We start from the raw sequence: 23865 nt of genomic DNA, 5'->3' as shown, positions 1-23865 counted from the left end.
AAAAGTGTTGTGTATGCAAACGCTACGTAGAACAATTACAAAGGCGTAAAACCTTGATTATCCAACAAAGTCATTTTCTATTTTTTACTGGACGTTTGGTATTGAAAAGTTTGATGGACAGGTCGCACATACAAATATTTTACAGGGCAATGGCAAACGGTCCAGCCATGTTTGGCAGAGACTAGGGCTGGGTCTTTAAACACAAATAGAACACACTATAGAAATCTTCTGATGAGGGCATTTATTTAGTTAAAAAAACAGACCAATACAATTTATGAAATTACACACTTTGATCCTTTGAATGAAACAAAAAATCACTGCTAGTGTCATTTTTTTTCTTTATCATACATACACATGAATGCTAGTGAAAGAAGAAACAAGTTACTGAAAACTTCCCTATAGTTGTAAGTACTTTGAATGTTTCCTTCACATTCCACTGCAATCACATAAATGGTTTTGTTTCCGAACAGATTGGGTTTTGTTTGCGTTGAGACATTATATTCCACTTACAAGGAAAAGAAGAGATAGTTAAGTGAATATCATTATAAAGAACCACAACCAAGATGAAATGATTTAGTGTTTAAGATCCATGTATACAGTTCTAATTATTTACAAAAGGCCTGAGAAACACGTTGAGGGATGAATAAAGCAATAATAGAACATATCACATTAACACAGAAAATTAACAAATTAAAAAACATTAACCTTAAAAAAGAACCACATAATTGCTTTGGCTTTCTTGATCAAAAAAACACTTGTACATAGAATTTTTGAACACTAAAATTTTTGTACAATCTTTAACTTCAATGACTTTTATGATTTAATATTCTCCTTTGAAAAACTTTTCCACATTTTGATGGGAGAGATGGTAAATCCCACAAAATTTTATAACTTCAAATGTTGATATGCTTATATTTGTTAGCAATCTATAACAAGAGCTGTCGCCATAGGATGACTTATGCCCCCTATAAACGCTTGATAGAAGTTATGAGCTTTTTCGAAACCTAAACGCGGACCCTAAGGTCAAGGTCACAGGGGTCAAAATTTGTATGCGTATGGAAAGGCCTTGTCCATATACACATGCATGCCAAATATGAAATGGCTATCTGAAGTGACATAGAAGTTATGAGCATTTTTCAAAACCTAAACGCAAAGTGTGACAGACAGACAGCCTACTATATGCCTTCTTTTGGGGGCATAAAAAAATGAAGGCCATGAATTAATTGAAACCACTTTTATCAAAGACTTGAATATTAAAATAATTAAAAAATAATTATAAATTATTAAAATATGTATATTTAGTTGTTTTTTTCTTAATTAAATATGAAGACAGCAAATATTTAACAAAAATAAATGTAAACGACAATGATCTGACAAGGATGTAAATTATTCAGTGTATAATAATAATTATAGAATTAACATATATGCATAAAATGTGTATGATTTGTATAAAAACAAACGATTGAATGTTAACAAATAAAAAAATCAACACAGACAATATATATGAGACAAACTAAGCATTGGACGGATTATTTTAAACATTACACTATCAAAATTTTAACTACAAATAATGAGCGTTATGTATGAACATTGATTTACTGAAAGAGAGACTTAACTACACGTGTACACATTTCATAGATATGTGTTCTACCAAAAAAGGCAAATACTAGAAACAACAGGTAAAAAAAGGTAATACAAATTACTGAACATTACATGGACTGAATCAAATAATTGTATTGTCATATTCTTAACATAAAACAGCTGAGAATATTTGTGTACTTATATCACAGTCCTTCAGGAAACGTCCAAAAGCTTATACTTCTAGAAATTGTTATACGAAAAAAAATTATGAGGGCTGCTTCTTAGAGAGATCACAGTTTGAGCAGTTCACTGATGATATCTTGCAGGCTGTTCTGGTTTAATGCTGGTTGCCTTAGCCATTTCGCTTCTGAGCAGTAAAGTTTAAGCCTGTTTCTTGTGGCGTCTCTCTGCCAGCTTTGCCTGCAGCCCCTGTTCCATGCGTGCCTTGTTCATCTGCTGGGCCTTCAGGTATTCCTCCGTGTTCTTAGCATACTGCTCTTTCAGGGCTGAGATGTCACCTAAAGTGTACCGAGAAATTATTATTAAAATTGATCTAGAAATATTCTCAAATATTGAGCTCAACTTGGACTATGAGTTTTGAGTTTCCACTCAGCTAAGGACTAAGAATGTCATTTGGTACATGAAAATTCTTCAATCTTAGCTATAGGAAGACTCAAATATTTATACTAAAACTTATTGTTAATTTAGACCCAAAACATCCGTGAACACAAAATTCACCATGATAATCAACCTCATCTCAAAAATTAAGAAAACCATTAAAAGTTAGTTAGAATATTCACTTAAGTATGTTCATGAAACTAGGCCATTACAGTATATTACTTCATTAAAGTTCTCAGAGGGTTTTACATTTTCCCAAGGGGGTGTTTAAGGGCCTAGTTTCAGCTTAACAAAGAACTTGTCACTAAGGTCCCAAATTTTGTACGTGATAAATTCTATTGCCATGACAAGCAACTTACCAAAGAGAGTGTTTTCTGAGTATATAGGTTCTTGCACTAACACAATATTTCAATATTAAGCATGAATAAACAATCAAAACAAATAGATTCTTTTCATGACCAAATTATGTTGCTATGGTAACCAACTTACCAAAGAGGTCATTCTCGGAGGGCATAGGAGCCAGCTCTGACAAGGGGAGAGGGGTTGGTGCAGGGGCAGGTGGGGGTCCCTGATTCTGAAAAAAAAGGGATACGTCTGAAGCGGCGGATTTAAAAACACGATAAGCAGTGACAATGTTCAAATGTTTTAAATATTTTCCGCCAATTGCGACACCTTCAAACTTAACCCACTTAAAGAAGTAACATTATAGGTTAAATGAACGAAATATCTTGATGTCGCATTTGGCGGAACACATTTTTTTTAGCCTTAACATGTAGCATTTTTGCTAAAAAAACAGACTTTTTTGGCCTACTGCCAAAAATCAATCATGTTCATATTGGTGAAAAGACGACGAACACAAAAAGTTTCTGTATATATTGTATAAACAAATGTAAGACAACATAAAAACAGTGTCAAATAAAGCATTTCATTGCATTTGATTTTTTCGAAAATACAAGGCCAAATAGGCACTTTCGTGAACCTAGTCCTTTCTTTTCATCATGATACTACAAGATCTCATTATCAAAGACTGGATTGTACAACAACCCATTCTATAAACTTAAGCCTTAGCCCAATTATATTTTTAACACACATTTATTTTATCACTATTATGGAATAAATGACATTGTATTTCAATGAAGCCATACCAAGAGTAACCAAACAGTAAAAATAACAGTGAGATTTCTGGCCATTTATTTAATCAATGAACTTTAGCTAATATGAAGCACAAAATTTATTTAATTGAATAACAATGAAGTGGTATCCTGCTCAGCACAACTCATTTCCTTATACTGCAGGCCTCACTCTTGTCTGTTTCTAAGCCTTGCATCATAAACTTCATCTTTATTGAACACTTACATAATATTCCCCATATCTCAAACACCGAATATGAACACATGACCTGCCAATAAACAACTTGTCCAGTGATCTTTGTTTGAAATTGTTATGACTTAATGTGTCTTTAAACGTGGGAGCAATTCGGGAGCTACAAACCTCAACTAGACAAGTTGGATATGTCGACAGATAGAGACATATTTCATGTCCCAAATGAGCAATTATGCCAAGTTAAGAGCTAAATTTTGCTTTGATGAGTATGTTAAGTCCCATGATGATTGCAAACAAAAGAACTTCACAAATGTTCTATACAAGCTGGAGAGGATGCTGCCATGATGATTCGAAAGTAACCAGTATTTGTCAAGTTTTATGTGACAAAAGACAAACGAGAAGAAAAATAAAAAAACAAGGTTAGCATGAAAAGCAGGTAAGTTTATATATTTAGGATAAAACAAGAGATGTGTTTGTCAGAAACACAATGCCCCCTATTGCGCCACTTTGAAATAAAATTTCAATATATCATTTGGCAGGTTAAGAAATTATCTCCCTTTTAAAGCTTATTACTTCGTTTGCATTGTATTTTTTTACTTTTGACCTTGAAGGATGACCGTGACCTTACACCACTCAAAATGTGCAGCTTCATGAGATCATTTGATCCGGGGGCATAAAAACCCGAATCACAAGCTTCTGTGAGTGGGTCATGTTTTCATGCTAAGGATATTGAATCAAACTTGTTTGACAATGCATGCGAGAGAATGAGATATAACTAGTACAGGTGCTACCTGGGCATCTGGAACGTGAGGTCCTCCGTCCACAGGGGCGGGTCTTGTGACTCCGATACCCTTCATGTCCATGTCTTCTGCTGACAGCTTGGTTTGATCTACAGTGCACAAATATATACATATGTATGTTATCTTAGGTTCTAAAGATTTGTTATTGCTATGATATTATCTATGTATAGCGTATATATACAGATTTATCGTTTGATATTTCTCAGCTTATTTAAAGGAAAAGATAGATTTATTTTCACATAAATGTTTCTTAGCTATAATGAATGCAATAATTGAATATCATTAAGAAAGACATGCAATACATTTCAAAAATATATAATTGTCGTGTTTTAACATGGCCTTGTCTTCAATAAAATTTTGTACATGTACTATCTTTTTTATACATGTAGATTTCCAGTTTAAATTACGTCTGATTTAAATACATATCTTCATGTAGAATCCCTTGAACGTTCGATATAATGGGTGAAATCAGGACCATTCCAGCAACATGAAAGTTATTTTAAACATTTAAAATACAATACATTTGGTTAACCAAGAACTAACAGAAATCTAAACTTAAGTCGCACTTGAACAAAAACTTCAGATACAATTTTGTCTTGTTCTGTGAAAATTGGGCAAAATGCATGTGGGTAAAGTATTGTCCCAGATAAGCCTGTGCACTCCGCACAGGCTAATCAAGGACGTCACTCTGCTTTAATGGTATTTTTCGTTCGAAGGAAGTCCCTTTTTACCGAAAATCTTGTTTAAGCGGAAAGTGTTGTCCCTGATTAGCCTGTGCAGACTGCACAGGCTAATCTGGGACGACACTTAAGCCACATGCATTATGCCCAGTTTTCTCAGAACAAGACACAATTTTTTGTAAGATTGTTTGTTCAACTTATGACTTACATACAGTGGTGATCTACCTTTATTATATTAAATAACAAATACAGCAACAACAAAACTCAACTGTGTGCAGACCTGGCCCAACATATACAGTGAAAATCTAGATCACAAAAGGGTGTTATAAAAATGGGGTAGGGTGAAAGCCCTACCAGCCTGGTGTCATTGTCTGATTATTTGCTAAGACCAATTAATTTTAAAGTCTAACATGCTCAATTAAGATTTTTAATCGTTGTCTTTTCAATTACCAAGAATATTTGCATCTGATTATTTGCTAAGACCAATTAATTTTAAAGTCTAACATCATCATCAGCTCAATTAAGATTTTTAATTGTTGTGTTTTCAATTGCCATGAATATTTGCAAAGAGATTTTCATACATTTAATGTTGAATAACTCAGATGGGCTGAAGGCAAAAGGAAGCAGCAAAAGGAGAAGGGCTATTTGAATGAAATGTTTTAAATAAACACTTCACTTAAATGTACGAAATTAAACTTATTACATCTAAGTGACCTTTGAATTTGAAAAAAACAACACTAAGCATTTTTAGACAACCTTAACCTTGAAATTTAAAGTATGCATCACAATTGACCAGTCGCCAAATTATTATTCGCTCCGCCCACATAGTCACGTGGTCTAGTGATTAGAAAACTCCGACAAGCAGGTCGCAATTATAGCGCATTACGTGAGTGAAATACTATACTTGTAACGATGTATGATGCTCTTTTTATTAAAGCCGCACACTAAACTAAACTGCTTTGTACAACTTTAATACAATCATAATTGATGAGGAGAGAAATGGCATAATCAAAATAAATGAGTTAACTATTAGAACGTTTCTTATACATATTATAGGAATCTGGTAAAAAAACTGTGGTAAAAATGAGCATTTATTTCATATTGATTTTCAACTTGTATTAAAACCGTCTGGCAGTGAATCCGGTTGCTATTCATATATAATTTTGAAAATATTTTTATTAAATGCAAATGACACATCCATATCATGATGGTTTTTTTGTTTATTAAAAATGTTTAGATCTTTGTTTCATTGTGTTATTTTTAAAAAGACACCGTTTTTTTAAATTTAGATATAAATTACATTTTTATTGTAACCATAATATAATACAGGCCTAATTTCGTGGTTACATTAACAGATCTAATATGCATTTTATTTCATTTATGTTTAATGGGAACCTGCTACATTTCACTATCGAAAAATGAAATTTTGGTATTACGGTGCTGTTCATGAACATTCGAATTGAATACATTTAGCATATTATGCATTTGTTTATTTATAGCAAGATGGCCCTTATTTGTTAATTGCAATTTTCACATTTCTCCCCGTATCAATATATGTTGTTTTAGAAATGTTGTTGTTGTTGTATTATAAGCCTTACATTTTACACTTGAAGTCGCTTAAAGCTAGCTAAGCCGCGTTGAAATCACCTTTTTGTTGTTTTAACTTGAGTTAAAACAATATTTAAGTTAACAATTTATAATGATCTCCATTGTGTATGATCCGCAGAAAATAAATATATAATTGGAAATCATTTAAGTAATTTAATATTTCTTTTCTTGTGTACAGTACCTAACAATGCCTTAATGTTCATTCAGTCTGAGATCCATGCAACATACTGTCATTTATTAATCATCGATAATTACGCTGAGATTAATAAGCACGTGTGGCAATAATATGTTGCCCAAATTGCTTAATAATATTGTGCATCAAACGGTATAACATGTTTTATAGAACACACAACTGGTGTGGTTACACTATTTTATTTATTGTGTTTGTTTTCTCATTACTCGTTCAAATGTTCAAGAAATAAAGATAAAATAATAACCTTTTATAAAGTATGTATAGCACCTACAATTTTGAATAATGATCGAACAGTAATGATCATGCAGTTGATATAAAATCTGTGTTAACTCTTAAAAATTACTTCCATTTGGTAATGTACAATACGCTTTGTTTGTGGGACAAAATGGCGGCCAGATAAACATTGCTGAGGGGTGTGTGAAAAATCGATATCTGATTGGCTGATCGAAGAATGTGGGCGGAGCGATCGATACTTTGGCGACTGGTCAATTGCGTATAAGCTAAGTTAAGTGGGGACTTTGTGCCATAAAATTTTCTAGCTTAAAAACATACAAACTGACATCTTCCAATACCCAAACGTTGCAGATAGTAAAAATAAAAAATAATTAAAAACGTGCATTTAATGTGCATATAATGCTTCATTAAGATTAAACATGCAAACAAAAGTGTGCTGTATTACGGACCTATGTTGTAGAAACCAGCTAAACAAGTATTATACATTGTAATCAGTAAAATGCATCATTATCAGTTCACATTGGAATGGCTGAGCCATTGTTGTAACTCGCATATATTCCATGGTACTACAAAATCGACCATGGAATAATAGGCTAAAATAATTTAGTTTTCAAAAATATTTATGAGCCATCTAATAACCAATTAAATTAGACTTCCCTTTTAAAAACTCCTCGAAGGAGGTTGGATAGCTGTAATTATGACCAAACGATTAGGACACAATAAATATTACAAGGCAAAATCCATCTGCATAAAAAATCACAGACACAATAAGATTTCTCATTTACTATTCATGAATACTAATTTTTTCTAGCCATAACAAGCAAATCATAATTGAGTGAACATGGTTTTGACAATCGGCTTGAGCAGGATACAGTTATATGCATTATGTTATGCAGATTATGCAGTTTTAAACAATCATTACTGATGCTTTATAAAAAGCAATGATTTTTTGCCAATGTTTTATTTATTCAATAATTCATTAGGTTTTGACAACAGCATGACTTTTATAATTGAAAATTGTTAAAATATGATTCCCACTAACGTAAAAAAGAGCTATTACATGCAACCAATAATATTTTTCTTTTGCTGTGGATGAAAATAACAGAAAAAAAGAGAACATTAATCTGCTGTCTCATTCAAACTAAAGTCATAAACGCATGCACCTCCCAAATACAGCATGCAAAACTAAATGTTTTTGTCTATCAACTTATGCAAACTACAGAAATAAACGTAAGCGTCTCCAAAATAAAATGCTTTACACTAACTGTATTTGTCACTTAAATCATGCAAGCTAAAAAGACTACTTGTATGCACTTATCAAATAATTTCTTTCTTTCAAGGACGATGTTGTTCAAATGGTGTACAATTCCTTACGTTACAATATGGAAAAAAACAACGCAAGAATAGAATGAAAAGAAAGAAGGAACTGGTTCTATGAAATTAAATGTTGTCATGTGCACGTATCTGTTTACCCCCATTGAAACTTTGTCAAACAATTTCTATAGATAGCAGATGCTGAAATAAGTTTTATGGCGCATGCACTGTACACTGTTTACACAGAAAACTGAGCATATGGGTAAAGTGTTGTCCCAGATTATGCTGTGCAATCCAAACAGGCTAATCAGTGACCGCACATTCAGCGTTTATGTAACTTTTTTTTTAAAGCAAGTTTCTTTCAAACAAAAATCCAGTCTAGGCGGAAAGTGACAAAGCAAATGCATTAAGTTCCCCCAGAGCAGGCCTCATAACCGCTTGCATCAGTTATTTAACATCTTCATAAGGATGCTTCTTCATGACATATTTACCTCATTGAATGTCTTAGATTTTATGATTATTACAACTCAAATGGTATCTATGGTTATTCTTCTAATGCACATGGATTTCAAAAACCTCTGTAAAATTATCACTGTCAAAAATCAGCATGCATTTGGCCTTAACAGCCAAATCTATGTCAGTAAATAAAGAGTAATTTGTTTGAAAACTTGAACCATGGTTATTATAACCACAATTTCATATTTTGAAGAACAGGACTGAGAAAAAGTTAACAAAATTTTAGCAAAAAATTCAAATACATTGTAATAACTATGTAGATTTATTAAGTACTTGTATTATAAGAGGGATATAGGGGAAAGGAAAGTGCCAATATTTTACCTGCGAGTCCCTTAAGACCTGTGGAAAAAGTTTGATGGAATAAATATTATACATATAATAAAAAAATAAAGTAAAGAACGTGGGTGGATATAAATTGTGCTATACAGTTAAAAAGAAAGAGAGGGAAACTTTCTAGATAAAAGATGGTGAGTACAGTAAAACTTAGAACAAAATTAATAAACAATAAAGGATGGTAACTGTAGTAAAACTAATTGGGTAAAACAATTTATCATAACTACCTCCAGCAAAACCGGTTGTTCCTTAAAGCATAAAATACTTAATACATAAAATACTGTGACAGATTTAATGTGGCCATTGTCAATTTTGTCATAATGGTAATAATAATGAGCTTCTCTGTAGAAAAATGGGGCTTAATGCATATGGGTAAAGTGTCTTCCCCGATAAGCCTGCGCAGTCCGCAGACGCCAAAGGCTAATCTTGTGTGACACTTCACACACATGCATTAAACCCCATTTTCCCAGAGCAAGGCTCAAATGCACCTGATTTCAAACTGACACAAGCCTGACAAGGCCATAAGTGTCAGCAGGAAAAATTGTTGTGTACGATTTGTAAATTAATTTAACAACACATATAGTCAATTATTGCGATTATCTGACAAATAAGTTGTTACATATATAATAAGTTGTTACAATATTTATTGTGAATGTTTAATTTGAATATGACAATAGTGAGCTGGGCCAAACTAACAACCATTGGAAAGGGTCAAACATTTCTTGCAACTAATTTAAATGCGTATCTAAACCCAGCATAATTATCAAGAATTCCTTAAATGGATCCAGAGAAAATTCAGCTAAGGTTATCTTGTAGCTGCTTTACTTGGGGTCAAAAACATCCATTGTGCCTCATAAAGTATTTAGCACACACTGTTGATCCAGGTGTCTTCTCCAACCAGAAAAATTATCACACAGTCTTTTATAACAACCAAACCATTTCATGAAATATTATTTTGTCATTAGTTTTCCTTTGAATAAAAAGTATTTTCTTGTGGCTTATGTTGTAATTTACCTGCATCATTGAGCCCAGTGACGTCCCCTCCAGTTTCCTTGATCTTCTCCCGGATCAGTTTGATCCTCTCAGCCCGCAGGTCCGTCTCCACTTTCCGACCCTCCTCAGTGATTTTTGCCATGTCCCTCTGGATTGTGTTAGCGATAACCTAAAATAAAGGGACCATAGAATACATCAGGCAAGTTATCAAACCAATGCTTATGATGTAGCATTATTTTTAAACCTTAATCATCAAACCAACACTAATGTTATCTAGCCAACACTTACGTAATCAAACCAACATTTATGCTATCAAACTAATACAAATGTCATCTAACTAATACTAATATTTTAACCCAACACTAATATTATCAAACCAACATTATTCTCATCAAACCAACACTAATGACATCAAACCAACACTTATGTCATTAAAACCAATACTTATCTCTTCAAACCAATACTAGAGTTAAAACAGTGACATTAGTGATTGCACTTACATGTACATTGTGTTACTTACAAGAAATAAACAAAGCCCAGGTTCGAACTTGGCCTAGACATCATCTAGATACAACTTCTGACCAAGTTTGGGGAAGATCGGATTAAAACTACTTGAATTAGAGAGCGGACACGGACCGACCGACAGACCAACCGACAGACCGACCGACAGACAAGTTCACTCCTATATACCCCCTAAACTTCGTTTGTGGGGGTATAAAAATATGTTATCAAACCAAAACTTTCCCTTTTAACACTTTGTTATAAAACTTATAAATCTTTAATCAAACATACACTTGTATAACCAAACTATCATTTACATCATCATATTCTCAAACCATCATTAATGTTTTAAACCCATCATTTATGTGATCTAACAATCAATTAGGATATCAAAGTTCTATATTCTCCAACAAATCATCATTCTACATTATCAAACCATCACTCACGTGTTAAAACCATTACCATTACTATATCAAACCATCACTTAAAGTATCAAACCATCACTTAAAGTATCAAACCATCACTTACAGTATCAAACCATCACTTACAGTATCAAACTATCACTAACTATATCAAACCATCACTTACATTATCAAACTATCACTAACAATATCAAACAATCACTTACATTATCAAACGATCACTTACATTATCAAACCATCACTTACATTATCAAACCATCACTTACATTATCAAACCATCACTTACATTATCAAACCATCACTTACATTATCAAACCATCACTTACATTATCAAACTATCACTAACAATATCAAACAATCACTTACATTATCAAACCATCACTTACATTATCAAACCATCACTTACATTATCAAACCATCACTTACATTATTAAACCATCACTTACATTATCAAACCATCACTTACATTATCATACCACCACTTACGTTATCAAACCATCAAATATGTTATCAAACCATCACTTACGTTATCAAACCACTGCAAGAGGGCTGCTGCACGCCGCCATGTGACATCATAACACTGCAATGCATGCTGATGACGCTGAGGGTCCTGCATGTCTGTAGAATTGAAGTGTCAAAGTGGGGTTTTAAAAATCAAAAATAAAGGAACTTGCTCATAGATAAACAAAACTACATTTTCCAGAAAATACACAATACATGTATACTGCAAATAGAGTTTAAATTTTGAGTTAGCGACAATTAAAATTGATAAAATAAGAAAGCAAAACAAACAATTTAACAATCCAAAGGATCCTGGTCTTATTTTCATCACCAAATTCAGGTCGTTGTGGTGTAGTGGATATGTTATCTGCCTAGCAACCAGGGGGTCACAGTAACTATGCACGCTTAGACACAGCAAACAACCCTTGCGCAATATATTGTGATGACACGATTCAATCATGCTCTATGCAACTCCGAATAACTATTGTGCATTTTATGACACAAATATGACAGTGCTTTTAAGTATTGCATTCTCTTGGATTTAATGTGCATAAGGCAGATATTTGACAGCATTTAATTATTTCCCTACTTAAAACAAGAGGATTTTTGTGTACATACTGAATGAAAAAGAATATTTCAATGTTTGGCAAAAATTGAGGACAATCATTCCATTTAAACATTGTCATCAAAATTTATATTGAGCCGCACATTTTTCAGCATAATTTAAACCCTGCTTTGCATTACTTTGCAATATCACATACACTGCTTTACATTATTTTGCAATATCACATACACTGCTGTGCATTACACTGCTTTGCATTATTTTGCAATAACACATACAATGCTTTGCATTATTTTGCCAAAAACATACACTGCTTTGCATTATTTTGCAGTAACACATACACTGCTGTGCATTATTTTGCAATAACACATACACTGCTTTGCATTATTTTGCAAAAACTCATACACTGCTTTGCATTATTTTGCAATAACACATACACTTCTGTGCATAATTTCGCAAAACACATACACTTCTGAGCATTATTTTATACCAAGATACACCATCTCCATGGTGACATTCATAATTTGTATCTTGCTTTGCCAAGTGCAGGGGTGTCACTGTTGATTGCTATTGTCACTTTTTGTTACAAACATGCGAAAGTGGAAAAAAAAGTGGCAACTTTAAAAATAATTCTTATACTTCTAAAACATGTATGCAGCTGATCACAATTTTATTTTGATGGCATCATATTTGATTATTTGAAAAGAAAGCGTAATATGAATTACTTCTTGTACTTTATATAACAATGACATTTATGCATTTAGTCAATGAAATACAGTGAATTAAATGAGTGTTAATTGAAATAAGGTGGGATTAACTAATATAACGATTTTTTACGTTTAAAAAAAATGTGGCAGCCAGTGAAACCCCTGCAAGAGCATGTTTTGTAAACAATAAACAACTAATTTTACACCAATTTCCCATATTCCACAGTAGCACCCACACCCACACATTCGCTACCGTGCTTTTTTATACCAATATACACATTCTCAGTAGCCAAACACAGGGTTTGCATCTCATTTTCTTTGCAATACGGGAAATCAATCTTTTCGCCCAAGTAGCGAGCACAACTGCGAACGTTTGCAATTGCAGCAATGTTGTAGTTACGCACCTCAGTGGCAATCGTGTATCTCAGAGGGCAATTTCTAAATTTAGCAACCAATCAAATATGAACATCATACTATAAAAAACAGTCAACAATACCTGAAAAAGCAACCTTGCTTAAAAAATGTTGGTGTCCAAAGTGATTTACTATGCTACAAATACTATCTATCTTACATGTGTTCAGTCTTGTTGTTATTTTTATTTTCAATTGTTGTCAACAATTCGTGAATATACAATTTCAGTATTTTGAATAATTACAAATGAATTTGCAGTTTTAGCATTTAAAATACTTTTTAGAAAGACAGTCCAGTCTAAAGCATTTATAAACCATATAATTTACAAATGTTTTCTAAATATAATGGAAATGAAAAATGTATTTACCCACGAAAAGGAGGCATCCCACATTTGCTTATCCAACAATGTTGCTTTTTCAGGATAAATGTACACCATCACTTTGTTATCTCAAAAGTTACAAATAGTTTGAGTGTGAAGCATATAAAATGGTTTGTATAAAATCATAAGCAATATGGATATCGACCAATAAAAAGTCTTCCACAAGATTTTGGTTATTAACAAGTAAAAATGGGTATTATCAAAAAAAATATCTTGTATTCAGTCAATGAAAACTGATGATTAATATCAGCAAATAAAAATGATTCAATATATGTTTTTGTTGTTGTAGTTTTTTGTGTTTTTGTTTTTAAAAAGCTAAAGTGGAAATAGAAGTCAATACAAATTCAATATAAGCCTGATGAATATTGTTTTAAATTTAAAAGAATTTAAAATGAAAAATATCATTTTTTTATCTTCGTGAAATAAGTTTTTTTGTTTTCAATCAAACTACTAACTATTGAGATAACATAGTTCAGGTGCATGTACAACAACTGCAACTGTGAAATACCTGTGTAAATATTATTTGTAGCTTTGGTTAAAGTTTCCACCTCCTGAGGCTTGCAATATGGAAATTCTATTGTTTCTAGATAACGCTGTGTAGATTGCATATTCTGTATTGCAGCTACTAAATTGTTGCGTACCTCTGTTGTTATATTATACCGTATATGTCCCTGTCTAAAAATATGATAGAAAGCAAAAGTAAACATAAGAGTTCTGAAACTTTCACTTGATTTATTACCCCTTATAAATATAAATACATAATTGTCCAAGAAGTGGAGAGAAAAAATACAAGCAATTAAAGACTGACGCATTACTAAATCAAATTGGCCAATGACTGGATGCACAACTTTGCAAAGAGATCATTAAAAAATTAATGATTTTCAGGCAACTTAGTCAAAGACCCCATCCCCTCACCTCTTAAAAGGTCAACCCTCTCACCACCACCCACTGCCCTCCTTCAAAAAGCTTACCACACCCTGTTGATAGATCAAACCCTTTTAAACAAGATTCTGCGTTCTATGAATGCATATGTCCCATCCATATAGTGGATTTCTATGAAACATGTCATTCTGGGTAAACCAAATCTTGGACCTTCTAAATAACTGTAAGTTCAAAAGTAGGTTATTTTCAAGGTCAAAATGAGCTTATGAAACCATTATAGTATAAACCATTTGTAAGAAGCATACTTGATGTTAAATCAAAAGAGTTGTTTTGGTTTAAACTTACACAAACAAAAAAATTAACTAACAAACAAGGTACAGACATATCGCTGCTTATCTCCCAGCATCTCTAGATGCTGGGCACAAAAAAGGCAACAGCCTCAAAAAAGCCATCTCTTTTCAACCCATAAAAAATGCCATCTCTTTTGCACACCTTCAAAATTGCTATCTCATTTAAATATGCACCCATTTTTTCAACAAAAAACAAGTGTTTATCCCAAGCTCAACTTTGAACATTTACTTACTGTGGTGGAATGCTCAACAATTCTTTCCATTTCTGCACTGAATGCGCCAGCTGGCTTACAGCGTGGTGTAACAGGACGCGTGCACTCATCCACTTGTAGTTGGCCACACTGATGCGTTGTTTCTGGTCCATCAGAGAGTCAAACAACGCCTCGAGTTTGTTCTCAAGGTCACTGCCATAAGCGCCACCAAAAATGTGGGCTGAAACAAATTATTCATAACTCTAATACTAAATGTTCTTGCTAAAAATTGCATCCAAATGCAATTCAGTGAGGGCTTTATGGGGCTAATTTATTGCCTTTATTGGGTCTTATTCCCAAAGGCAAAAAGTATCATTATTTGCAGATTATTTGCAATAATGATCCAATCTACATTTACATAAAAAACAAGGATTTGGGATCAAAATTGTTGCATTTTGTTTTTAACTGTAAAATTGCTCAATTCCTATAAATCACCATCCAGGCGTCACTGTGTCTTGCTATGTTGAGGGAAGTGACTTCACATCATTTTGCACCGTTTCCTCATTTACAATACCACCAAATATTGGTGCTTAAGAAATAATTCGTAACTGTAGGCAATCTTTGTCAATTAGTGAAGAATTTGGGTTAAAACAGTAAGGGCTGAAGAATCCACTGAGGTGTTTCCACAATCACACCTCCAATAACATGTTAAATTGTATGTTGACACGGAATGACAAAACCCAGTTTTGCAGCACTCTTTTCAGTGATCCGACCCAAGCGCAAACATCAAAGACACTGCTTACATAGAAGTGTGTCCCTCTCTTCATAAAGTTTTTTCAGTTTATCCGCAGGTTCCTTTACAGCCTTTGCCTGCCCCTCCAGCTCGCCATGTTGCTTCTGGAGATCTGCCAGCTGTTGCCTAGCAACCTCTTCTTTGTTACGCGCCTCCAAATATTCCTCCTGTGGAAAAAATGTCTTTTATGACTATTTTTTTTACAATTTTTACAGGGCTTGCAGTCAGGGAGTAATGTACTGTCAGTGTTTGTCACAGACTTACATTCCAACATTTCAGCTATGGAAAGTTTCAGGACTTCCAAAATTGCAAAGATGTTTCAGGATGTTAAAATGACCTTATAAGAAGACAATTTTAAGTAATTGTATAACCATATACCTCTTTCTCTGAATCAATTTATTAATAAGCACTTCCTGGTACCCTTAGCCTGAATTTTCATTTATATGCTATTTTAAATCTATAAAAAAAAAGGTAAATGCAATACCAAGTAACTGCCAAATATATAACTTCAAAAATAAAACTTTGAAAAACAGTGGGAGGGAAAGTTACCAATACCTGTTTTCAAACATTTATGAGACCCTATAAAACTGCATTTCAAATCAAACATTGGGATGCTATGAGACCACAAACATTTAATAATAAGTTGTGATAGTTCAGTAATTATTATTATAAAATCAAGTGCAAAAAGTTGTAAAAAACACAAAAACCCAAATCATATGCAAAAATTTCATCAACACCAAAATTCATGTTTTTAAACCAAAAAATTCAAAATGCCAACAAAGTTTAAAAAAAATACTTTTTTCATGAGGTCTTTTTCATGAATAATCACATTATCCAAAACTCTGACCAAAAATTTGTAAATTCATAAATTCAAACTCCCATAATTTTAATAAAAGCTAGAAAACACTAAGTATTAAAACCTCATGCAACTTTTTTCACACAAAAATTGCAACTTTTGAAAATCCAAGAATCCAAAATTTTTAATCAAAACAGCTTGTCCAAGCAAAGTCAAATAAACTCCTCAAAATATGAATACATTATGCATCAAAAATTAATATCAACACATCGACTTTAATTGCAAAAGGTAAAATCTTGTGCAATAAATTTCAATTCATCAACTGCAACCTTAAAAGCTAAAATCTTGTGAAACCCATTTCAACACATCACTGCAACCTCAAAAGCTATATTTTAGTGCAAGCAATTTCAACACAAAAACTGTATAGTTTAGTAACATCAGACTGGAGATGGATTTATGAGACTGCCACCAAGTTGCAATGGACAAGTGGATATAATGTCCAAATGAGAGTGTGCTTGTGACCATGATCCCCTGCATCATGTGCTAGCTACAACCTGCTCCTTTGTCATCCTAGCCTGGTAGTCTTTCTCTTTGAACATTTCTTTGATGCTACCGCGCATGAGATTGTCTACATCCATCTTTTCTTTCTTGCTGTTTAAGTATAATTTCTTACCCATATCAAAATATGTTTACAGTTTTCTTACATGTAAAGTTGTTTACAAGTTGTGTTTAAATTTCCATGGATTTTTTCAACTCTGAATGTTACCATTTGAATATATACATACTTGAATCAAAATTGATATTGTTGATCTTAATTATAAGAAAGGTTCATGGAAAATTACCATTGATTTGAATAGTATTTTCCATGTCTATTTTTCAAACATATGGAAATGTCCATGAGTGTAAATAATATTGAATTTTAACAATTAATTTAATGCCACATGGAATAATGCACAACTCAAAATTCAATGGAATTCCCCCCCCCCTTTTTTCCCCCAACGTAAATGCTATTTTCCATGGCAATTTTACACAACAAGTTGTCATAACCATATACATGTCCATGAAAATTTTCATCCATTGTTTCCACAACAGTAGGAATCTTCCATGGAAATATTACCTGTTCCCTGTTCAACTCTCTTTGAAAATGTGCCTCATCTTTGAACATATCCTTGATAGATTTAGTCTGAATATTGTCCACGTCTTGTTTTTCTTTGCGTCTAGAAGTGCAAACGTGCATTCAAAGATTTCCTCTCTTCTAAACATAATGGGGGATTTAATTCATAGAATGGAACCTTTTGTTTTTATAGAAATATAAAGTGCAAAAGATGTATTGCACATGAACATTTTTTTAAGAGTAAATTTTTGGTATACATTCCCTGTATATATTTGAAACAGATTTCTCAAAATTGATTTATTTTATTTTATTTTGTGTAAAACATGGAAACAGCATACAAATGAAAAAACATATGATTCTTTGTCTTCAATTTGAATTGGTTTATACTTGCAGTTGTTTCAGAGTAATTTCCATTGATTTAATCGTTTCTTCAACTGAATGGCAATCAAAGTCCCAAATATTTTCCCTCAAAAAAAGCCTCTTAGTAACTACACCCCTACAAACTTACGTGTTGATCTCCAGTTGTTTCAGCGTAATTTCCACTGATCGAATTGTTTCCTCCACATCCACGGCTGCCTTATTTTTGACCTCATAATTTTTTATGACGTTCTGTGACTCAAGCACCTGAACTTCCCGCTCTATTTCAATGTAGCGATTCAACTGCTGTGCATCAACCTGATTTCAAAGAGTCCCAACAATTATATTAAATATCTATATTCACTAAAACATTAAAATCATTTTGTTAACATATTAGTCAACAAAGATGGTATCTGAGATTCACTAATGTCTAAAACAGATATTCTAAAGTAGCCCCCATCCCCTCATGAATGAGTTTTTATAAATAATCCCACCACATTCCTAAATATTGCTTAAAAAGTACTTGAAATATCCCCTCATAAATGAGTTTTTATAAATTATCCCACCATATTCCTAAATATTGCTTAAAAAGTACTTGAATAGGTATATGAATAATAAAGCCCCAAATATATGATTTCCCAAATAAATAATTCCCTCCTCCTAATATGTAATGCTGCCATCTAATATATCTCCATCCAAAATAATTTGTGATTTTATCTAAAACAATTGCCCCCACCGGGTAATACTAATGCACCTGCAGAGCTCCAGATAATTTTTTAAGATAAAGAGTACTTATTTCACTCATGACTTTTTTAGCTGATGAGTAAAACACAAAATCAAATTTTAAATACTCCAGCAAAAGTCTTTGATTTTGCATTTTATAATTTTTTTATACATGAACATGCAGAAAACATGTATTAATAATAAAGAACAATTACTCTTGTTTACATCAACATGCATTTTGAAATGGCCGATCAAATAATCCGAATTGGGGCACTGTTGGTCCAACTGATAATTGCACAAAATGTGTATGCGAATATTTAGGATGATTTTGTTCACTCATCAAAAGTATTACTGATGCGTATTTGGAAATTTTCCATTAGTATTTTACGCAATTTAAATACGCATCTTATCTGGACCTCTGTGCACCTGCCCTCTCTTCAACTAAGAGTGTCATCTACGTACATGTATACAGAAGGCATAACAACTAACTAGATTTACGACACACACATTAAAAAAACATAAATATACATATTGTACAAGTATTTTAATGGATTCATGCATAAAGGTCAAGGTCAGGTTAATGTTTGGAACATATTCAAGGGTTTTACATCATTTTCAATTTGAGGGTTCCCCCTTGTTTGGTCAATATTTAAGGGTCATGTCATGTCAATATAAGTGGAGCTAAAATTATTTTACAACCAACAACTTGCAAAGATATTTGAAACTAAAGGGCAGGCTTTAATATCATATTTAAAGCAATTTACTTCCATGAATGTTTGTTTGTTTGCTACATTTGGGTCATACTTTGGAAAAGTTTATAAAATATAGAAAGGAGCTGCTGAAGTATTGTTAATTATTCACATTGATAAAATAGTAAATTAAAGCATGTTATAATTAAAAGTTCAACATGTAAGAAGATGTCTATATCAAATGGGGGGCATTTTATAAATTAGGAGTAGTTGTGACCTTAAATTTCCATTAAAATAAATTTAGTTGTATTTGATGCATAACATTTTGTCCAGTTTAAACATTTTTTATACATAATTCTAAAACTTTGAATGTTTCATTTCAAGATCAATACATTTAAAAAACAAAAACCTTTTCGGTTGTGCATGCATATAACAATAGGAGTACAACATCAGCATACCTTTGGTCTCTGATAAATTAAAAAGAAATGTAGGAAAATGAGCTTTAAATAACATTTAAAACATTGAATTGATAAAATACATTCAACCTAATCAGGAAAGGGACATAAGAGCATTTTTCTCATGACCGCAAAGGTATTTTTGGTACTATTAAAGGTAAAAAAACAAGAAAATTTTAACCAGTTTTAACGGAATTGAGACATTTCTAGACACTCATACAGGGCGATCTGAAAGCAACAGTTAAGTACGATCAACATCCCTCCCATTCCTATGCTAAATTTAACAAAAGCTTGTAACTGGTGTAATGAATATTCCATCCCGCCATGTCGTTATATGTAATAATCAATGCATAGAATTCTTCTGTGGAAAACTGTTGAATATTGCATAATAAATATGAAACATACAAAATATCATATCATAACAAACAATGCATGCAAGTTTTGTTCTCGTTAGCTAAAAGGTTTGTGTATTCTAAGGGACAGAGGCATTTTAGAATGTCCAAAGGGTAAATATTTATTCCAACATTCTCAGTGATTTTTTTTGCCCAAATTACCGCCGATATTCGGCTGCTTCCCAATTGCAAAAATCGATGTTTTTTCCCATAAAAACTGGCCAAAACTTCCCAAAAATTAACTAAATTTTCCCAATAAAGCCAATAAGATTACAATGTCATTTAGCGATAATTTCATACAACGAGCGCCGATCGAGCTTGTCCGAGTCGTTGCCGAACGACAACTGACTTATGTATTGTTTGCGAATGTAGCCGAATACGATTTCTTGTTGCTATCCACACATCTCTCTCTATATTGCGGAGGATACCGACCAGTGTTGGAAAATTGAAGTTCAGTCTACTCACAAAGTTAAAGCATTTAAGATGAGTATCGTTCGAAAATGGAAAGAGACAAACATGATTTGATTTATACGTTAGTGGATCTGTGTATAATCAGATTCATATGCATATTCTGCTTTATTATGTTTGTCATGCTGTACAGTTTACTGTAATAGAATTGAACTGAGGATGTAAAGTGCAAGATCTTGAAAGGTAAACAAATTAAATATATTATTTTAACTCCATTTAAAAAATCACTTATAACACAGCAGGAACACTAAAGCGTGTGTGTTAATATTTGTTAATTTTTTCACCATATGATATTTAATTTAAAAAAAAATCTGAACTAAATTAATACTCTTGAAGAGGTTATGATTAAATAGTGCATTTAAGAATCTATAGATTATTGCAAGTTTAATATGCATGTGGAAGGATATTAACTATATGCTGTTTTCATTGTAAGAATACATTAAAGCAGCACTTAATGATATAAGAATGCTGTCAAACATGCACTTAACACTTTTAACTCTGTTCTTATAATCATATTTATAATGCTCAATGTTTCCCAATTTCATGGTTTATCACGCTATTTTTCCCAATTTCTGGTTTATCGCGCTAATTTTCCCAATCAGAATGGCACAGGCTGTAACAAAAAAAAATCAAAAAAAAATCACTGACTCTGAAACTTTAAATGCATCAACATTTAACAGTCTCACATTGAGCAACAAAGGATAAAGTGAACCTCAGGTCTAATTTGTGCTGCTGAAAAAACTTAAGTACAAATGTATAAGTTTAAACCATGTGAAATTTAGAAAACAACAACAAACAAGAAACTGTCGGAGACGGGTGATCATGCTCCCCAAAGGTTTTTTTCGTCACAATATTGCACTATATATTCAGATAAAAGGAAACGTCTTGTGGGGCATAACTTTGGACAAAATAATACGATGGATGGTTTAGCAACTTAAAAATTTAAAAGGGCCATAACTCTTCAAATAACTCATCTAACCAGAACCCACTTATAACATGCACATCTCCTCAAGGTAGTTAAGCTTCCCATAAAGCTTCATTGAAGTCCTGTCAGAAGTTGGGGAGAAATAGCCTGGACAAGAATTGCACAATATGTACAGTTTATAGAGAATTTCAAAGGGCCATAACTCTGTGAAAAATCATCCGACCATAACCAACTGATAATATGCACCTCTCCTGTTGGTAGTGAAGCTTCCCATAAAGTTTCATTGAATTCCCGTGATAAGTTGCTGAGAAATAGCTTGGACAAGAATTGCACTATATGTACAATGGAAATTTTCAAATGGCCATAACTCTGTGAAAAATCATCCGACCATAACCAACTGATAATATGCATCTCTCCTGTTGGTAGTGAAGCTTTCCATAAAGTTTCATTGAATTTCCGTAATAAGTTGCTGAGAAATAGCTCGGACAAGAATTGCACTATATGTACAATGGAAAATTTCAAAGGGCCATAACTCTGTAGAAAATCATCCGACCATAACCGGCTGATGATATGCACATCTCCTCTTGGTAGTGAAGCTTCACATAAAGTTTCATTGAATTCCGGTCATTAGTTGCTGAGAAATAGCCCGGACAAGAATTTCGCTATATGTACAGTTAATGGAAAATTTCAAAGGGCCATAACTCTGTGAACAATCATCCGACCAGAACTGGCTGATGATATGCACATCTCCTCTTGGTAGTGAAGCTTCCCATAAAGTTTCATTGAATTCTGGTCATTAGTTGCTGAAAAATAGCCCGGACAAGAATTGCACTATATGTACAGTTAAAAAATGGAAAATTTCAAAGGGCCATAACTCTGTGAAAAATCATCCGACCAGAACCCGCTGATAATATGCACATCTCCTCTTGGTAGTGAAGCTTCCCATAAAGTTTCATTGAAATCCTGTCATTAGTTGCTGAGAAAAAGCCCGGACAAGAATTGCACTATACGTACAGTTAATGGAAAATTTCAAAGGGCCATAACTCTGTGAAAAATCATCCGACTAGAACCTGCTGATAATATGCACATCTCCTCTTGGTAGTGAAGCTTCCCATAAAGTTTCATTGAATTCCGGTCATTAGTTGCTGAGAAATAGCCCGCACAAAAATTGTGCACGGACGGACGGACGAAGCGGTGACTATATGCTCCCCCCAATTTTTTTGGGGGGGGGAGCATAAAAACAAGATTTGTTAATAAAATTATTGCCCCCCCACTAAACTTGGAGCCAAGTAATGATCTCTTGGTCTCAAAAAATATTGGAATCTCCTTTTGCTAGTGACTATCAACATACTAATAAATATGATCCTTGGTTAACGGCTTCTTAGCAATGTGTATGGAAACTGTTTTAATGTTTAAAGCCTCTATGACCTTCATCTTTGACAAGTTTACCTCAATGGAGATCTTCCCTTCCTCCAGAGTAACCAGTTAACCAATAAGGATGATTGGAGATCAAAGCCTTCTCCATACATCATGCAGAAACAAATGTTATTACATGCCTTCAGATATTACCCAATAAACCTTAAAATCACTTGGTTTCTTTATTTCCTCCGAAGTAACCAGCATACCAATCTGGATGATCATGCTCTAGAAATGTTTGCAGAGATTAATTGTATATTACAAGCCCATGTGACCTTGACATTTGACCTGTTAACCTCAAAGTTAATAGGCACCTTTTTTTCCTCAAAAGTTACCAGCACATTAATTTTGGATGATTTAAGTAAAAGCATTTTATGCGTTATGGGTCCACAGATAAATAGTCTAACCAACTCACAACAGTTACTGACAGCTGCAGACCACAGTAATAGTTAGATGGAAGGAAGAACGTGTGTGTTGGGGGGCCATAATGATGCATAGATACTTACCCCGCCCGACATTGTAATCTGTATTTGTTGTATCTTCTCTACCCTTTACTTAGATCCAATGAAGTGTGACAAGCCTGAAACAAACAAAAAATACATGTGATTATTATTTATGCACAGAGTCATGTCATTATT

The 23865-nt window shown here is 33.2% G+C and overlaps 1 protein-coding gene across 4 annotated transcripts in view; it reads right to left on the bottom strand.

Moving 5' to 3' along the window:
• Positions 1–226: 226 nt before the first annotated feature.
• LOC127834460 (uncharacterized) overlaps positions 227–23865 on the bottom strand; it is a 33625-nt gene continuing 9986 nt past the window's right edge. For 2 of the 4 annotated variants that reach the window (XM_052360313.1, XM_052360314.1), the window contains exons 2-14: positions 23734–23807; positions 18311–18477; positions 17806–17905; positions 15903–16059; positions 15142–15340; positions 14185–14351; positions 11643–11734; positions 10215–10362; positions 9428–9448; positions 9189–9206; positions 4314–4411; positions 2689–2773; positions 227–2099 (exon numbers count right to left, since the gene is read on the bottom strand). In XM_052360313.1, coding sequence (XP_052216273.1) covers positions 1963–2099; positions 2689–2773; positions 4314–4411; positions 9189–9206; positions 9428–9448; positions 10215–10362; positions 11643–11734; positions 14185–14351; positions 15142–15340; positions 15903–16059; positions 17806–17905; positions 18311–18477; positions 23734–23745 — 1401 coding nt within the window. In that variant the 5' untranslated portion in view covers positions 23746–23807 and the 3' untranslated portion in view covers positions 227–1962. The remainder of the gene's footprint in view (positions 2100–2688; positions 2774–4313; positions 4412–9188; positions 9207–9427; positions 9449–10214; positions 10363–11642; positions 11735–14184; positions 14352–15141; positions 15341–15902; positions 16060–17805; positions 17906–18310; positions 18478–23733; positions 23808–23865) is intronic. The other 2 variants (XM_052360315.1, XM_052360316.1) reach the window with 2 other exon arrangements.

This window comes from Dreissena polymorpha, chromosome 6 (genome assembly GCF_020536995.1).
Source record: "Dreissena polymorpha isolate Duluth1 chromosome 6, UMN_Dpol_1.0, whole genome shotgun sequence".
In the NCBI taxonomy this organism is placed as follows: Eukaryota; Metazoa; Mollusca; class Bivalvia; order Myida; family Dreissenidae; genus Dreissena; species Dreissena polymorpha.
The sequence above is the reverse complement of the archived record's forward strand: the minus strand, read 5'-3'. Positions and strand labels throughout refer to the sequence as shown.